Raw genomic sequence first — 15658 nt, 5'->3', positions numbered from 1 at the left:
TGAAAGAAATCAGCAACATTCTATATAGAAAAAGCAGTAAAGGCAGAGGAAAAAAAAAGTTTGAGGAAGAGTCAAATGTAGTAAAATTATGACCAGGCTGACTTTTGCCGTTACACTTCTATTCTCTCCATACGTTCTGCCATCTTCTTGGGTAAATAAATCTACTTTTCCAACTAAACTGAATCCCATACTCATGATCAGGGATCTTGGTTTTTTCAAAAATTCCAAACTTTCTAATTTAAAAAAGTAACCCAAATTCCACGTTTTTCCGTGATTAAAATGAAATACCACTATATCTATCTATCTATCTATCTATCTATCTATCTATCTATCTATCTATCTATCTATCTAAAAAATGAAACGCCACTATTATAATTCTGTGTGTGTGTGTATAGATAGATCTTTATATTTATCTATATAGATAGATAGATCTATCTATCTATCTGTCTATCTATCTATAGATATATAATAGTGGTGTTTCATTTTAATCATGAAAAATGTGGATTTTAGGTTACTTTTTAAATCCTGGTTTTCTCTGATAAAAATACCAAATTTTCTGACTAATATCTGTCTATCTATCTATCGAATCATGGGAAAATGTGGATTTTTGAATTACTTTTTTAATTCCTGGTTTTCTCTGATTAAAAAAAATCCCAAATTCTCTGATTTAAAAAATAACCCAAAATCCACATTGTTCCATGATTAAAATGAAATGCCATATAGATAAAAATAGATGCCTCTATAGACGTATATATCTATCTATACATATATGGTGTTTCGTTTTAATCATGGAAAAATGTGGATTTTGGGTTATTTTTTAAATCAGAAAATTTGGGATTTTTAATATATCTAAATGGATAGATAGATAGGTTTAAGCAAATCTATCACACCTCTTAGCAGCATATTTCTTATGTATAGTGGTGTTTCATTTTAACTGAGAATTTTTTTAACAGAAAAAACCAGGATCCCTGATCATGAGTATGGGATTCAGTTTAGTTGGAAAAATAGATTTGTTTACCCAAGAAGATGACAGAATGTAGGGAGAGAATGAGGTATAATGGCAAAAGTCAGCCTGGTCGTAAGATTTCTGGCATGCCACAGCGTAAGTCAAGGACTTAAAGAAGCATGTGTTAAGAGAGGGACCAGTCTGGTAATTGACAAGATAAAGTTAGCATGGCAGGGAGTGGCAAAAGGACTGAAAGTTGAAAAGAGGGTCAATATTATCATATCAATGGAAGAGAGGGGTAGAGAGCAAATGAGAACTCATCAAAGCTGAGGATTTGCAAGACATGGAAAGACTGATAGGGCATATGGGAGAGCTGATGGTCAATTCCAAAAAAGACCAGACAGTGGTCACAGAATGAGAACTCAGCAAAGAAGGGGGAAAAAAAGAAAGGAAAGAGAGTATACTCAGTGAAAATTAAACTCAATCAATTACCCTTTCGGTGAGCAGGAGAATTGAACCAAGGCTGCAAATCAACTGAAGAGATAAAGTCAAGGAAATATGCTAAGAGGTGAAATAATTCATCATCATGGACACTGAAATACCCAGGATAAGAGTGGGATTGTGAAGAAAAAAGAAGAGAGACAAAATCAGAAAGGAAAGCTTAACTGGGAGGAATTGCTTTTTTATCAGTGCTGATAATATATGAACCAATGTATTGGTTCACCTGTACCTGCCACCCTTTACTGTGCCAGGGAATAACTGGGACATATAGATGTCTAACTGCATGCTCTTCTTTACAACTGTATGTTCTTCTTTATAAGTGAAATTGTGGATGCAAAAGTCCAAGTGAAATCTTCTTTAATTTCAGATGGCCTGTGAATGTGTAGTCCTTATTTATTTTCAGAAGCGTCTATAATAAAACATTTTAACTGATGGAAACGTTTATATCTTCAGGTTGTCATCTGAAGATAGCGAGGAAACGTCCACTTGTTTATATGATAGTGATGATTCTGATGAAACGAGAGGAACCTCTCATCACCCGGGAGAAATGGACTTGCTCGGAGAGATTCTGGACACTCTGAGCACACACAGTTCAGATCGAGGAAAGCTCTCAGGAGCAAAGAGCCTGGATTTCTTTAGATCAATGGATGATATTGATTACAAGACTACGGTTAGTCTTCCACCTTTATGCAAAGAACAACTTGGTTATATCCAAAGTACTGCACTTGTGAAAGATACATTTACAACCAATATCTAGCAGAGTAGTTTACGTGATTGCAAATGTGCCTTACTGCTGCCCTCACTCCTATCAAGCTTATGTTAGTAGCCGTGGTGTGGATTTCCACCATCTGAGGACTTACTTAAAGCTATACCTGGCTTTTGAACAAATGGTTTGTTATTATCAGGGATCCAGGTTTTCCATTTGCTGTGGAAAAACACGAATTTTCTCCCTTAAAGGAGAAAATCATGGGAAACCGTGTGTTTCCCCTTGCAGGCTTACAGAGTTTCAGCCTGTAAGGGGCTGCTTGGGGCTGTGGGGAACAGGACACAGGGGCCACCGTGTGCATGTGCAGCCAGGCAGTGTGGTGGGGAGTTGCTGCTACAGCTCCTTCCAGATAAGTCTGTGGAGGCAGTGGGGTCAAGGAGCATAGGCAATGCATCAGAGGGGTGGGGAATCACAGGTGACAGCATAGGTGATGCATCAAGGTGTGGAGAAGCACCAGGTGATGCATCAGGGGGTGAAGGAGAGACATTCCCCGCTAGATTTCTGCACCCCCAGCAGAGCATGAGCCTGCAGCCGGACTGGACCAGGTCCAGGCAGGAGCTACCTCTGTGGCCCAGCAGGTGGGACCCAGTGCAAGAGGGAGCACTGCACTGCCATGGCCACCAAAGTGAGGCTCCCCCTGCTCATCCAGTAGCAGCAGGGTGCATGCCACCACCAGTGCCCTGCTGCTGCACCTTACCTTGATAGCCATGGCAGCGCAGTGCTCTGTCCTGTGCTGGGTCCTGTCTATTGGCCCATGGAGGTGGCTCCTGCCCAGAGCTGATCTGGCCATGCTGCAGTCCTGTGCACCGCTGTGGGCACAGAAATCTGGGGGGACCAAGTGCCCCCCATCCCCCCATGCTTCACCTGTGCTCACACACCCCCTTCCCCACACACCCACCTGTTCCCCACACACTGGGAGGCTGGGAACAGGGGGCAATGGGTCAGGAATGAGGGGCACCAACCGGACTGTTGGGGCTGTGGCTTGGGAGTGAGGGGCCATGGCATGGGCAGGGGGAGGGCACCAGCAAATTAAGGCTGCTCAATGCCACAAAGAGCAAGAGATACAGCTGCAGCCTGACACGTCCTGGTGAGGGAAGGAAGCAGGGGGAGCACTGATTTTCCATGATAAAAAACCCCCAATCAAACACCAAAATATATAGGTCTTTAGAATTTATTTTATTATAATGATCAAAGCACTGGTAGGCTTCCAAATTGCTTTAAAATTGTAAATAAAATGTTGTGTTCAACTGATACGTGTGTGTGTGTGTGTGTGTGTGTGTGTGTGTGTGTGTGTGTGTGAGTAGTGGCATTTCATTTTAATCATGGGAAAAGGTTGTGTGTGTGTGTGTGTGTGTGTGCGCGTGCGCGCGCATGCATGTGTGCACCCCAGGGCACCCCAGGTGTCAAGAGTTTGGGAAATATATATATGTATACACATCTCTTTAGGTATCTAGGAATACAAACACACACACACACACACTCATAATACCTTTTGGCCCTGCAGGTTGGATCCAATCCATAGCCTTGGTCCTACTGCACGGGCAGGCACAGCCAGGGCCCAATCCTATCAGGCAGGGCCAGGGCCCAGTCCCGCTACACCAGGGGTGAGCAATTATTTCAGCTGGAGGGCCACTTAATGAGTTTTGGTGAGGTATTGAGGGCTACAGGGATTGCCCTGCTCCCTGGTTGCCATTATGGGACTAGAAGTCCCGCCCCTGACCTTTGCCACTGGAAGTGCCTCCTCTTGTCCCAGAAGTACTTCTTTTGGGATGGGCGAAGGGCCATCTTGAAACCGGAAAAAAAAATCTAAACTAAAAAAAAAATCTAACATCTATTATAACTTTTTTTAATTTAATTTTTAAAAATATTTTTGTCCTGATTTTATGTATGTTTGTGTAGAGTATTGAGTGACAATTGCATAATAGCTCAAAATACAGTCTCACTCTTGTATATTGCATGGGGGGTAAGAAGGTGTATGGGGAGGTGTAGTTGGGGAATGGGCATGTGTGGCGTGTGGGTGGGGTGTGTGGTGGAGGGGTGTGGGTGTGGGGTATGTGGTTGGGTGGGAGTGTGTGGGAGGGTATGGTGGGGTGGGGGTGGGAGTGTGTATGGGGGCTGTGGGAGAGTGTGGGTGTGTTTGGGGTTATGGTGGCGGGTGGGATGGTATAGTGTGTGTAGGAGGGTGTTGGGAAGTGGGGGGTGGGAAGGTCCCTGGAGTGAGGGAGTGTCTGGATTTGCATGTGGTGGCAGCGAATGGGGCCAGCCTTGCCCAGCCCCATAGCGTATAGCTCCCATACTCCTACCCCAGTCCCTGGCCACATATGGTGGCAGCAAGCGGTGCCAGCCCCACCCGTCCCCATAGGATGCAGCTCCTGCAGCATGCGGGCCCAGCCTGGTCCCATAGCATGCGGTTCCCCATGCTCCCAGCCCCCTTTTCCCCCAGTGGGAGTACTTGGTCCCAGCCCAGTGGGGCCCTTGCCTGAATTCCCATTCATGCAGGCAGGGAGGACAGGAAACAGCCACAGGGTGACCAGGCAAAAGCCTCTGCCAGGCAGAGGCTTCTTATCTCTAACGCCCCCTGGCTTTTAGCTGGGGGGGGGGGTTGCTTAGCAACCAGAGCCTCATTTTAATTAAGTCAGGGAATCAATGTACTCATTGCTATAGAAACCATTTGAGTTTTAGAGTAGTTATCTAAGGCTTCCATCCTGCAAATTTGACTGCTTCACCAACACCTCTACTTGAAGGCAGAGTCCCACTGGATCCTGGCACAGGTCGGTTGCCTCGCTTACATCTTTAAAATCTTCACTACATCAGCACCTTGGTGTTGGTGGTTGTTTTCAGAAGACTCTTGTACCCATTACAGTCCAACTCGGGTGTCAGTTGCTCTAGATTTACAGCTAGCATAATTCCCATACTAGATATCCTTTGTGGAAGCAGTTAATTGATTTGTAATCCATTGGCACTATAAGCACAAGATTGTATTAATAAAATGTCTGTTTTATTAGTTGACTAAAAGATTAACTATGAAAACCAATATAATTAATTATTGAAAAGTAGAATGAAAATGCCAGTAAGTTTTGGTCTCAGTCCAGTTCCTTCTTGTATTGTAGTAGGATAGCCCATCATACATTGCAAAAGCACTATTGCCCCTGGCAAATCTTTACATTTGTTCCTAGTTACAACCATAGTGTCAAAGACTGAATGAACAAGGGAGATAAGAACTCTCTTATCCTTCCTAGAAGTTATTTTCACTTGATGGGGGTGGGGTACCTCAGTGAGGATGTGTCAGAGAGTTTGCATTGAAGTTGACCCTGCCAAAGGTGTTGGTGTTGTACATGTACAAAACTGAATGTAAATTTCATCTTTCAAAGATGCCCATGCATAGATACTTCTTTTGACATAAACTGTATTAACCTGTGCTCTTCATTTCAGAACAAATCCAATGCACCTAGTGAAAGCAACCTCACGCTGCTCTGTGGCAGTACTAATGATCAAGCACGTTGGAACCTTGTTCAGGATGACAGTGTCCTCCACTGGAAACAACTCCCTCCATCACCACGGAAGCGAGCTCCTTCCAGTTGCCCTACAGAATCTCTCTCAATGCCAGAAGAAGAAAATAGTGACAAAACCCTAACCCTTAGTGCTGACAGCATGGCCTTTGCTTTTCTGGAATATTCCCAAGTAGATGACTCTTCCTACAAGAAGACCAAACAGAATGAAACACTAAGCAATACCTCAAAGGCTCAACGCCCAGCGAGTGTGGGTCAGCAGCCATCCATTATGGTCCCTTGGGAAAAAGAAGAAAATGAAGGAAATGAAACCTCGGAAGAGGGTGGACTACTTCATGAAGTTGTATCACTGTGTCAGATGACTTCTGCTTTTCACCATAGCTTAAACATTTCAGAGGATAATATATCCAGAAATAGCAGTGGAAATAAAGCATAAGAAAACTGCAAGAGGAGAAGCCTGATTCCTATCAGAGGCTAAAACGAGGCTGCTCAGGACTCCATGTAATACAAGATAACCAAAAGATCAAACAGGAATAACAGCTCTTCCTTAGGAAAAAAAATCTGTTTATTACACGCAATTTCTCCCCTTGAGACATCTCCTTCTTTGTTTGCCAGGTTTTTTGGGCAGCATTGAAGTTCATACAATGGAATTAAAATGTATTAATGCACTCTTAAATCGGGTTCTAGTTAGTCTGTATGTTGAAAATACACCTGGTGTATGTATGGTGCTTACCAGTGTCTAGTTCCTTTATGCAGCTGGAAGTGTATCACCACAGCAGACGTCCAGATTCTGAAGGTACTATATTAATCCTGTTGGCATGATGAAATGACAAAAAAAAGAAAAGAAAAAACAGTTTAGATTTGTTTGAAACTCACAAATGTTGTTTGTAATGAACTAATTGCCTTAATCTTTTAGGTAAAGGTTTAAATATAAGGTGAATTACACAGCAATAACAGTTTTCCATATCAGGTGTTTGCTTGAACAAAGGGGAAAAGGACCTTTTCTAACCTAAAGCATCTCTTGTGAATAACTTGGAACTTATTATTAAGTTAAACTGTAGGTCATGTCTTCCAGACTTTGAAAAGGTAGTGCATATTCTTCTCTTACATAAAGTATGCAAAGTGCTGAATTATAATGTGAAGTCAATTAACTTCTGTTTACAATTAAGATACCATATGCAGACATTTTCCGTTAGGAATTTTCAGAAAGGAAAGTATAAGTGGATTTGATAGCTTATATTACTTTATGAATGTCTGTAGTGTATATATATATAAAATCCTGTCTGAAAATTAATTTGTGCCATTTGAATACGTATGTTTCACTTTTACAAGCCACTCTTAAAAGGTACTTTGAATCCCTGTTTGTAGGAGTCTTGTTTCATACAGAATTATAAAGCAGACTGAATTAAGATGACATACAGCTCTAGACAACTAAAATAATGAGTTCAGCAAGTTAAGAATTCACATACCTGACTCTCAGTTTAGCCATGGATGTAAACCAGAGAATCTTTCTCCAAATATAGGGAAGGAAATTTAACAGACACTGTGCTTACTGAACTTAGACATAAATGTTTATCCTCCTTCACACCAGAGGCTGCTTATGCATTTAAAAAAAAGTAGGTCCCTGTCTTTGTATGGAGTACCTCTCTCCATTCACCTGTTCTCTTGGTTGTTCCTGTCTGTACCCGGAATGGCTCAAAAGCAGGGGAGATGTACAGCGGAGACTGTAATTGGCAATTTTGAAGTATATCCATTACTGACCAGAGGATGTATTGCTGTGGCTAAAAGGAATGCTTTCTACTCTTCCTTTATTGATATGAGGAATTTTTCCATCTACCCTACCTTTTTTTGGCAAGAATGGCTTATAAGTTATTGTTATCCTCAACAAAGACCAGAGGAAGCAGGTTACTGGTGTTTGATGTGCTGCAGTGCCTTGCTGATAGATTGCTGCAGTTTTAACATACCATACCAGTTGCCCCAACGGTCTAAGGTGCCCCAATGGTCACAACAGCTTCCAGACTGACTTGACTTGATACCGGTTGCCACATTTGAGTTTATGAAGGAATTTTCCTTTTCATTAAAGCAATTTGAAGAGCTTTTCCTTTGGATTTCCTTAGCACCTTGAATGGTAGACAGTCAGTTATACCAGTTTCCCCACGTCATGAATAATATTTAGATTAGGAAGCTCCAAGGAAAACCAAAGCTGCTGAGAGATGTGACTCAATAGATGGTATCCCTCGACTTTGTTGATACCGATCCAACACACAAGTGGATTATGTTGTGATAAAAGGGAGAAAAATAAAATCTCTTAACGATATTGCAGCACTTATTAATGAGACCAAGATTGTTACTCCTATATCACAAGAAGAATTTTAAAAGATTAATTAAATTTTCACTTGTGTAGCTACATGTGGCTAACTTTAATTTAAAGATTCACCTGAATACACTATTATTTTCCATTTTTTCCTCCCTTAACTGTTGTGGAATGTTGTTATGCATAATACAAGCTGAGTAATGGTTGTTTTTCTGTTGTAGGTAAAGTAATCACTGAGACAGGCTGAGGAAAAACCAGAATGAGGGAATTATAAAAAAACAATTAAGAATATATATGGATGAGAGGTATGATATACTTACACAAGAGATTATTTGTAACAGATGTACCTATGTAAGAGAAAATTCCTTTTTATCTTAGAGACTGTTGAAGGGGGAAAAAAAACTGTATTAGAAATTCTAGCCATATTAACTTGTAAATTTGTTCAAGGCCTCTTCCAAGAATGCTGCATGAGATTTGTGGGTGATGTATTCAACAGCGCCCATCTGTTGGACCAGCTTTTACCGACTTCTGATGAGTTGGACACCCCTCCCCTCTTACCCCAAGCCTTAACACTTTTTAAAAACCTTACCTGAAAGGAGGAAAATCAGGATGCTATAGCAGGCGTGTAATGTTCCTTTAATTATTATTAGAATTATAGCAATGAAGAAAGGATTTGGGAATCAGACAAAACTGATGCATCCTTGGATCATTGTTTTGTAAGTAGTAATGATTTCAATACTAAGTGAAACTACAAATTGGAGAGGCACACCTTTAGGGTGGGTGGTAAAATTGAACTTTTTGAAAGTATTTTTGATTGCTTTCGCCATAACTGTGTTATCATTACCACATTTAGGACAGGCCCTTTCCATATTGCTGATACAATTCATAGAGTGTTTACAATAATGTAAGTATTTTGTCTCCTTCGGTTTTTTGAACCATATGTACCTTAGAAGAGTAACTTAGTTTTACATGTTTGGTGAAGTTAAATTTAGGTTACATTTAAGACTGAATAATTACAGAATCTTTTTCACCTCTTATAAATGATCTTTTTAAAAGGCTAATATTTGTGCCTTATTTAAACATTCAGAATTGCAAATAGTTTTTCTTAGGAAAAAAAACCTGTTAAAATTGCCAAATGTGTCATATAGAGTATCTTCAGGCACATTGCTGTGTTCTGCTCTTGTTCCCATTTAAATCTGTCCATGGGGCACATCTGTAGTATTTAGATTATCCAGTTAAGTCCCATAGGAAGAGAAGTTGTCCAAGTAAAGGATATTAAGTTTTAGTGCTTTCCATTCTTCTATGTGGGAATTCTTTTAGTGTCTTCTAAAATCATCAATATTAGTCTCCACCCACAGGTGAGAGCCAAACTTGATTCAGCCAGAAAGCTCCTCAAGACTCCCATAGAGGAATCTGGGGTGTTTTTTAAGTCAAATCAGGATCTTGGGAGCTTCTCATTTGTCCCTATCTGGGAAGTCTCAGGTTCTTTATGCAAGAGAGACATTTTTTAATTAGACTGTCACATTGGGACTTGAATTCAAGGTCTTCCAGGTCCTCTTTCTCAATTGGCTCCCTAAAGTGAGTTATATCTGCTATTTGATTTGGGAACCAACAAAAAAACCAAACAAACATGATGGCACTGGAAAAGTAGAGACATTCTGCAGGGTTCCCATCTCTAAATTTCCCCATATTGTTCCTTTGGAGTAATGAAGCTAGGCCCCTGAGCCTATGGGATGATGAGAGGTTACTTTGTTCCTGGCGGATCTAAGAATTAACTAGAGCCTGAGGGCCTGTTTTTCATTCCAGTGGGACATAATGGAACCAGCAAGCCAGGCCTACCTGTACTGGCTTCTGTCCTCATAAACCTCTGCAGAAGTAGGTTTCTAGCACAGACCTTTCTGGCGAAAGAAATAGTCTTTTCATCAGATTTCATACAGGGTTGGTGAGAGAATTATATGCTGACCCTGCTGTCTCAGTCACAGCCTTTCCATTTCTTCATTTGTAAATCCGCAATACTGTGAAAATCCTTTGCAGATATTCAGGGATGGACAGTACCATGGATGCAGAGCCAATCCCTGCCCTTTCCTCTTTGCATGCAGAGGGCATCTATACAAGGGGCAGTGGTTTGGTCAGATTCCCTAGGTGTGTTGGATTAGCAAAAATATCCTTGTTCTGAAGGAAGAAATGTAGTTTTAGAAGTTGTGAAATAACTTTCTTGACTGAAACTGTCACAGTCACTTAGAATTTCAGAGTGATGTTGCTGCTTTTTGATAGCTAAGGTGTGGGATTTTCAAAAACTCAGTATTGTCTAGTGTCCACTCTTGGATGTTTTAATGTGGACTTTGGTAGAAGCAAAGTTAATCCAACACTGAGCACTTCTTAAATCTCATTTACATTTTTAATTTTTTTAAGATATCAAAATTCTGGTTTATGTTTTTCAAGGAATTAACTCTTCCTAAGCCTGTGTTCTAGTTAATTATGTATTTCTAAAAAAAAAATGGCTTCTAATTTTTCATCCACAATTAATCATGGATTGTGTTCTGTAGAACAATCAAACATGATGCAACCAGATTATCTTCTGTACCTGTAATCAATTGAAGGTATAAAACATCATGAAATAAACTAGCAGCAAGATCGGGGCCCTTCAGAAAATGTGACCAGAAGTGTAATACCTTAGTACACCACAGTGGCTCACCCACGAGTGCCTTGCTAACCAGCATCCCTGGCTGTATAGCTGTGAAGGAATAATCTCTGCTCAAAAGGGAGGTAGCAGCTCCTCTCTTGGTAGCAAATACTTAATGATACTTTGGCCCCTGATATGTCCACCTAAGTCACCTTCTTTCCCAAGAATTTAAGTTACAGACTAAACAAAACTGGTTTAAATGAGAATGGTACCTAGTAGAAGTTGCTCCTTTTCTGCTTAACCTCCACTGCTTAACCTCCTTTTCTGCTTAACCTCCACTGTGGAGCCCATAGTGGTGAGCCGACCAGTGCCCTTCTGAGAAATACTGATCAGGGTGAACTTCAAAGTTGGAATTACATCAGCATGGGTGTAAGGTGGCACCTGAACTATCTTCGTACACCTTCCCAGACATTAGGTGCAAGACCCCTTCATTTTTTTATCCCCACCACGCATGAATATCTGATAACATGGTTCAGACCAATAGACTGATTAAGATTGTCCCTATCCTAACCTTAGTGTCACTGAGACTAGTGTAGGCAGAATGTAGGGCAGGTAGCACTTTGCAGACTGACTGGTTCAGAGAGGCATGAGCTCTTGTAGGCAACAGACCACTTCATCAGCATTATCAATGAACTTAGTCTAGACTTTGCAGCCCGCCAGATGTGAGGATGAGAAGCCAGTTTAAAATTTGAAGCAGAGGAAATATGGTGAAGATCTCATATACAGAATTTCCCCAAAATTTCTTTGCTACTTCCTTCTTCACAACATTTTTAATGGCCGGTAAAAGGGTCTCTACAGGAGGCTGCTAACCTTTTTTCTAAAAAGTTAACTGCCTGCAGATGCAAGAACTATGTCAGGAGGATATTCTGCTGGATTAGAATATGTTGTAGAAATACAGGAGTTGGGATTAAGAAGTGCAGAGTGTAAAAAGGGTTATTAATCAAACCATAAACTGGTTTATATGTTACTTAGGTCAGTTCTAACAGTGTTCCTATTCAGAGTCCAGTAACAGTATTAACATTTGAAAAACAAAGTTGGAATTCAAATAAATGGACATTTTGATTCTGCTTGTTTGTAAATTGAATTTCTGTTTTGGTTAAATAAGGGAGCTACTAGGATGTGGAGGGAAACCTGTTACTTTCAAAAAATGCATTGGATTTTGTGCAATATTTTTCTTTGTTTTAGAATAATTTAGTTGTGACAAATATGCACATCTGCTTTTCACGCAGATCCTTTAGATCATATTTTTCAGAAATGTGTAAAATTACATGTAGTATTTAATGTGGTTGTATGATAAAAACCATAAACCATGCTTTGTCACAAGGAAAATGTATATATGCAATGACTGAAAATGATTATGGATGTCACATTATTGCGCTATAATAAACATATCACCTCAGCAAATATTACACATTTAATCACAATTCATAATAATGACTATATTTCACTCAGTACTTTATACATTCATAACACAACTTCTTTTTATTCAGTATCAACTTCTGAACATCTCAATACAATCAATGCTAGATAATTATATGGTAGCATACATACATATATAATCAAAATCGAATTTATGACATCCATAATTGTGATAAACCGTTGCTCAAAATCAAGGTTGTCAGTACCTTTTTGGTTTGTGTAAATTAAATTAATTTCTATCTTTATGTATTGATGTAAATTTTGTTTTAACTTTCAAGTTTCTATTGAGAGCTACTTTAAATTAATATACTTGAATAAGACAGTAAAGCACTGTGGAACATCCGGATTTGATGCAACACACAAGCATATACTGAGCTAATTCACTGTTTTGTGCATGAAAGGATGTGCTCTTTTTCATTTTAAATCTTTGTCTTAAAAAGAAAGGAAAAAAGCCTAAACATTGAACAAATGATGTATCCTAACATGTTTCTAAACCTTTTCAGAGCCTTTCAGCTGGTTTTGGAAAAAAATCTTTATAAAGTCCTTTGTTATGGGTCAACAGGGACATCTTTAATATGTATAGGAAAGTTATGGAGTGCAAGATGTTTTGAGCCTTTACTGTTCCTTTTAATAATCATGGAGGTATTTGAATAAATTAACATCATGTTTAACATATTTATAAATATTAGTCACTGACTCGTAATAAAATTCCTACCGAACGTGGGACTTTACTCTGTATTTTAGACTACAGTGTATGAAGTCATGTCCAGAATGACAGGACCAGAGTTTAGACTACTATCACTAATACACTGTATATATCAGAAAATGAACTGGTTTTTTTCCCCCAATTTATAATATCAGTGCAAAGGTTTTGGTAAGCTTCATATTACCATAAAGTGCCCCTCACTGTATTATAAAATAAAATTTACCAACATGAAACTATTGTTGTGGTGCAGGTTTTTGTCTAAGTTGATCTAATTTATATCTTTCATGTCAGATTATCTTTATCCATTAGCAATGCAAAAACGATGAAGCAAATCATGTCATATTTTGAGCTTTCAAACCATTAAATAATCATTTCAGTTTCTTATTTGCAGAAACTCTAATAAATTTTTATTATTCATTATCACATATGTTTGCAGGAGATAGGTACCCACATCTCTCATAGTTTCAATGATATTTCAGTGATTAACTCCTTTAGGCTCCTTTGAAAAATCCCAGCCAATAATATCTAGCTTTTAAATACTACTTTTCACCCGTATATCTCCAAGCACTTTACAAAAGAAACCAGTACTACCATTTTTTGGAAATGGGGGTTTCCAATACTAATGAGGAAATTCTTTGTCCAGGGTCACATAGCCAGCCATTGGCACAGCCAGTAGAACTCAAGGCTCCTAATTCCCTCCCTCCCTCTCGTGCAAGTCCACTGCCCCTTACAGCTTCATAAGCTCAGTCTTTCTTTATATCATTAGAAACAACACATTGAGAAAAATAGTTCATTGTCCCTAAAACCTCAGACTGAGGTGTGTTCACAGCTGTGACAGCCTCAGGTGAGTTTAATTTCCTAAGCTAGTTCATTTATCTTGACAATTAGAATTCAAAGATAACATTGCATCCACGCAGAGGAAGAGCCCCAGAAGGACACTGGGGCATGTGCTGAGGACTGCACTGTCTTCCCTCATAACTGTATATCCTCTGTATATCCTCCCTCATAACTGAGCTGTGACACATGGAGTGAGAGCAAATAGCTGGGACTTGTTGCCTGGTGGGAAGTCGGTACATACCTGGTCTAACTGGCAATAGAGGAGAATTTGGTCCAGAATTAAAAGAGTTATTCACTTGTCCAAACTGGAAGAGAATAACAAGAAGCACTTTGAGGTCTTATACTGCTTAAACAACCCAGTTAGACTGCCAGCTGTTGTAGTGATCATTAGTTGATTTTAAAAAAGAGGAGCATGTCTGTGTAGCACAACTCTGATATAATTGTAGTGCACATGTAAACATGTATATAAAGAAGCACAGACTTTCACATAAGCAGCAGCCAGAGAACAAGCCTTGATATATACTTTGATTACTAGGACATGAAGAGTATGCATCACCATATCTTACCTGATGCTGTTACTGTGCATGTTAAGAGTCGCTAGAATAGATTTCTAAGTACATGATACAATTGCATATTCTTGCTAGGTAAACACATCGTTGCTGTTACTCGGCACAACAGTGTGCTCTCGTGTATTTAAATTATGAGATGTGAGAAGACCCTATGAAGATATAAACATTTGGAATGAGTTTTAATAGAATTGCAGTGACGTTATCATCACAATAGTCACTTCTTAGATTCTTGTTTCGTGGATGCAGCGTGAGTGAACAAAATAGTCAGCCTGGTATGAAAATACCTTTGTATCATTATAAATTGAATGGATGGGTTTTCTTTCCTTGAATAATTGTATAACTGTAATGTAGGTGCAGTTAGATACATTACAGTACTCACAGAATACTGTGAGTGCTGAGTTTATGGCATATAGTAACTATAAGGAAGAACAATACAATTGAGAAGATAATGAGGTAACTTGTCTGGTTACCTTAAGTTCAATAAACATATTTCAAAGGGGCAGCATTGCAGAGCTCCTCGGTTCCTATCAGAAAAACTATGTCAAGTGTCTGTGAAAAATTGGATTTTTAGAGGGCTCTGGTATGCAAATCATTTGGGACTTGCCACATGATATCAAGACTGGCATATAATATTAGTAAGAATTGTGGCACACCGAGAAAACGTAATATCAAGAACTATCATGTTAGGGCCTTACTTAGGAATGGATTCCCTACTCGTTAGTGATTACTGTATTGTTTGTCTTGCAAAACCAGCTGACAAAATTGCTTTTGCAATGTACTCTTTACACAACACTGCTTCAGTCATACCTGAATGATGGGTAAAGCATTTCATTTTTGTTCCGTAAGTACTAGTGCATTTTAACCCTCACGGTCACAAAAGAAAAAGTAATTTTATCAAATTCATGGATTTCGATTTTTATTTGATGTGACAAGTCATAACAACAACAAAAACCAAAGTAATGCCTCAAGTTATGATGTGGGTTTGCTGGTATCCAGTTAAAGCAAAGCAGAGTCAGTTTGTGGTTTTTCATCAGTCAGGAAAAATGCTTGCAGCTTCTTTCTAAAGCTTTAAAACCCTAGAGGTTGTCAGCCCTCTTACACATTCTGGATGAAATATAAACATGAGTTTGTTCTAGAAATAAAGTTTAGGCACTACTTTTGAAATATGCTATAGATCATGTATCTTTTACTTAGCACATTCTCCAAGTTTTAAGTTTCCCCTTAAACTGTCAGGCCCAGAGTCTTGTCTTGTGTATATTACATTGTTCTTTTATCTGTTACGATTCCAATAAATCATACTCTTCCAGTCAAAGAACTGTCATTAGATGATAAAGGAAATAGAGTAAAAAACTTGGACTACAGAAAAATGTTTAAGTTCCATTGTGAATAGTTTTCTTTCAGCTGTATT

The 15658-nt window shown here is 39.3% G+C and overlaps 1 protein-coding gene across 3 annotated transcripts in view; it reads left to right on the top strand.

The window, feature by feature from the left end:
* Positions 1-13077, top strand: part of DENND1B (DENN domain containing 1B) — a 290895-nt gene extending 277818 nt beyond the window's left edge. For all 3 annotated transcript variants that reach the window (XM_019491193.2, XM_014602934.3, XM_059728432.1), the window contains 2 exons: positions 1901-2117; positions 5646-13077. In XM_019491193.2, the coding sequence (XP_019346738.1) occupies positions 1901-2117; positions 5646-6158 (730 nt within the window). In that variant the 3' untranslated portion in view covers positions 6159-13077. The remainder of the gene's footprint in view (positions 1-1900; positions 2118-5645) is intronic.
* Positions 13078-15658: the final 2581 nt, after the last annotated feature.

The sequence above is a fragment of the Alligator mississippiensis genome, chromosome 5 (assembly GCF_030867095.1).
Source record: "Alligator mississippiensis isolate rAllMis1 chromosome 5, rAllMis1, whole genome shotgun sequence".
Taxonomy (NCBI): domain Eukaryota; kingdom Metazoa; phylum Chordata; order Crocodylia; family Alligatoridae; genus Alligator; species Alligator mississippiensis.
The sequence above is the reverse complement of the archived record's forward strand: the minus strand, read 5'-3'. Positions and strand labels throughout refer to the sequence as shown.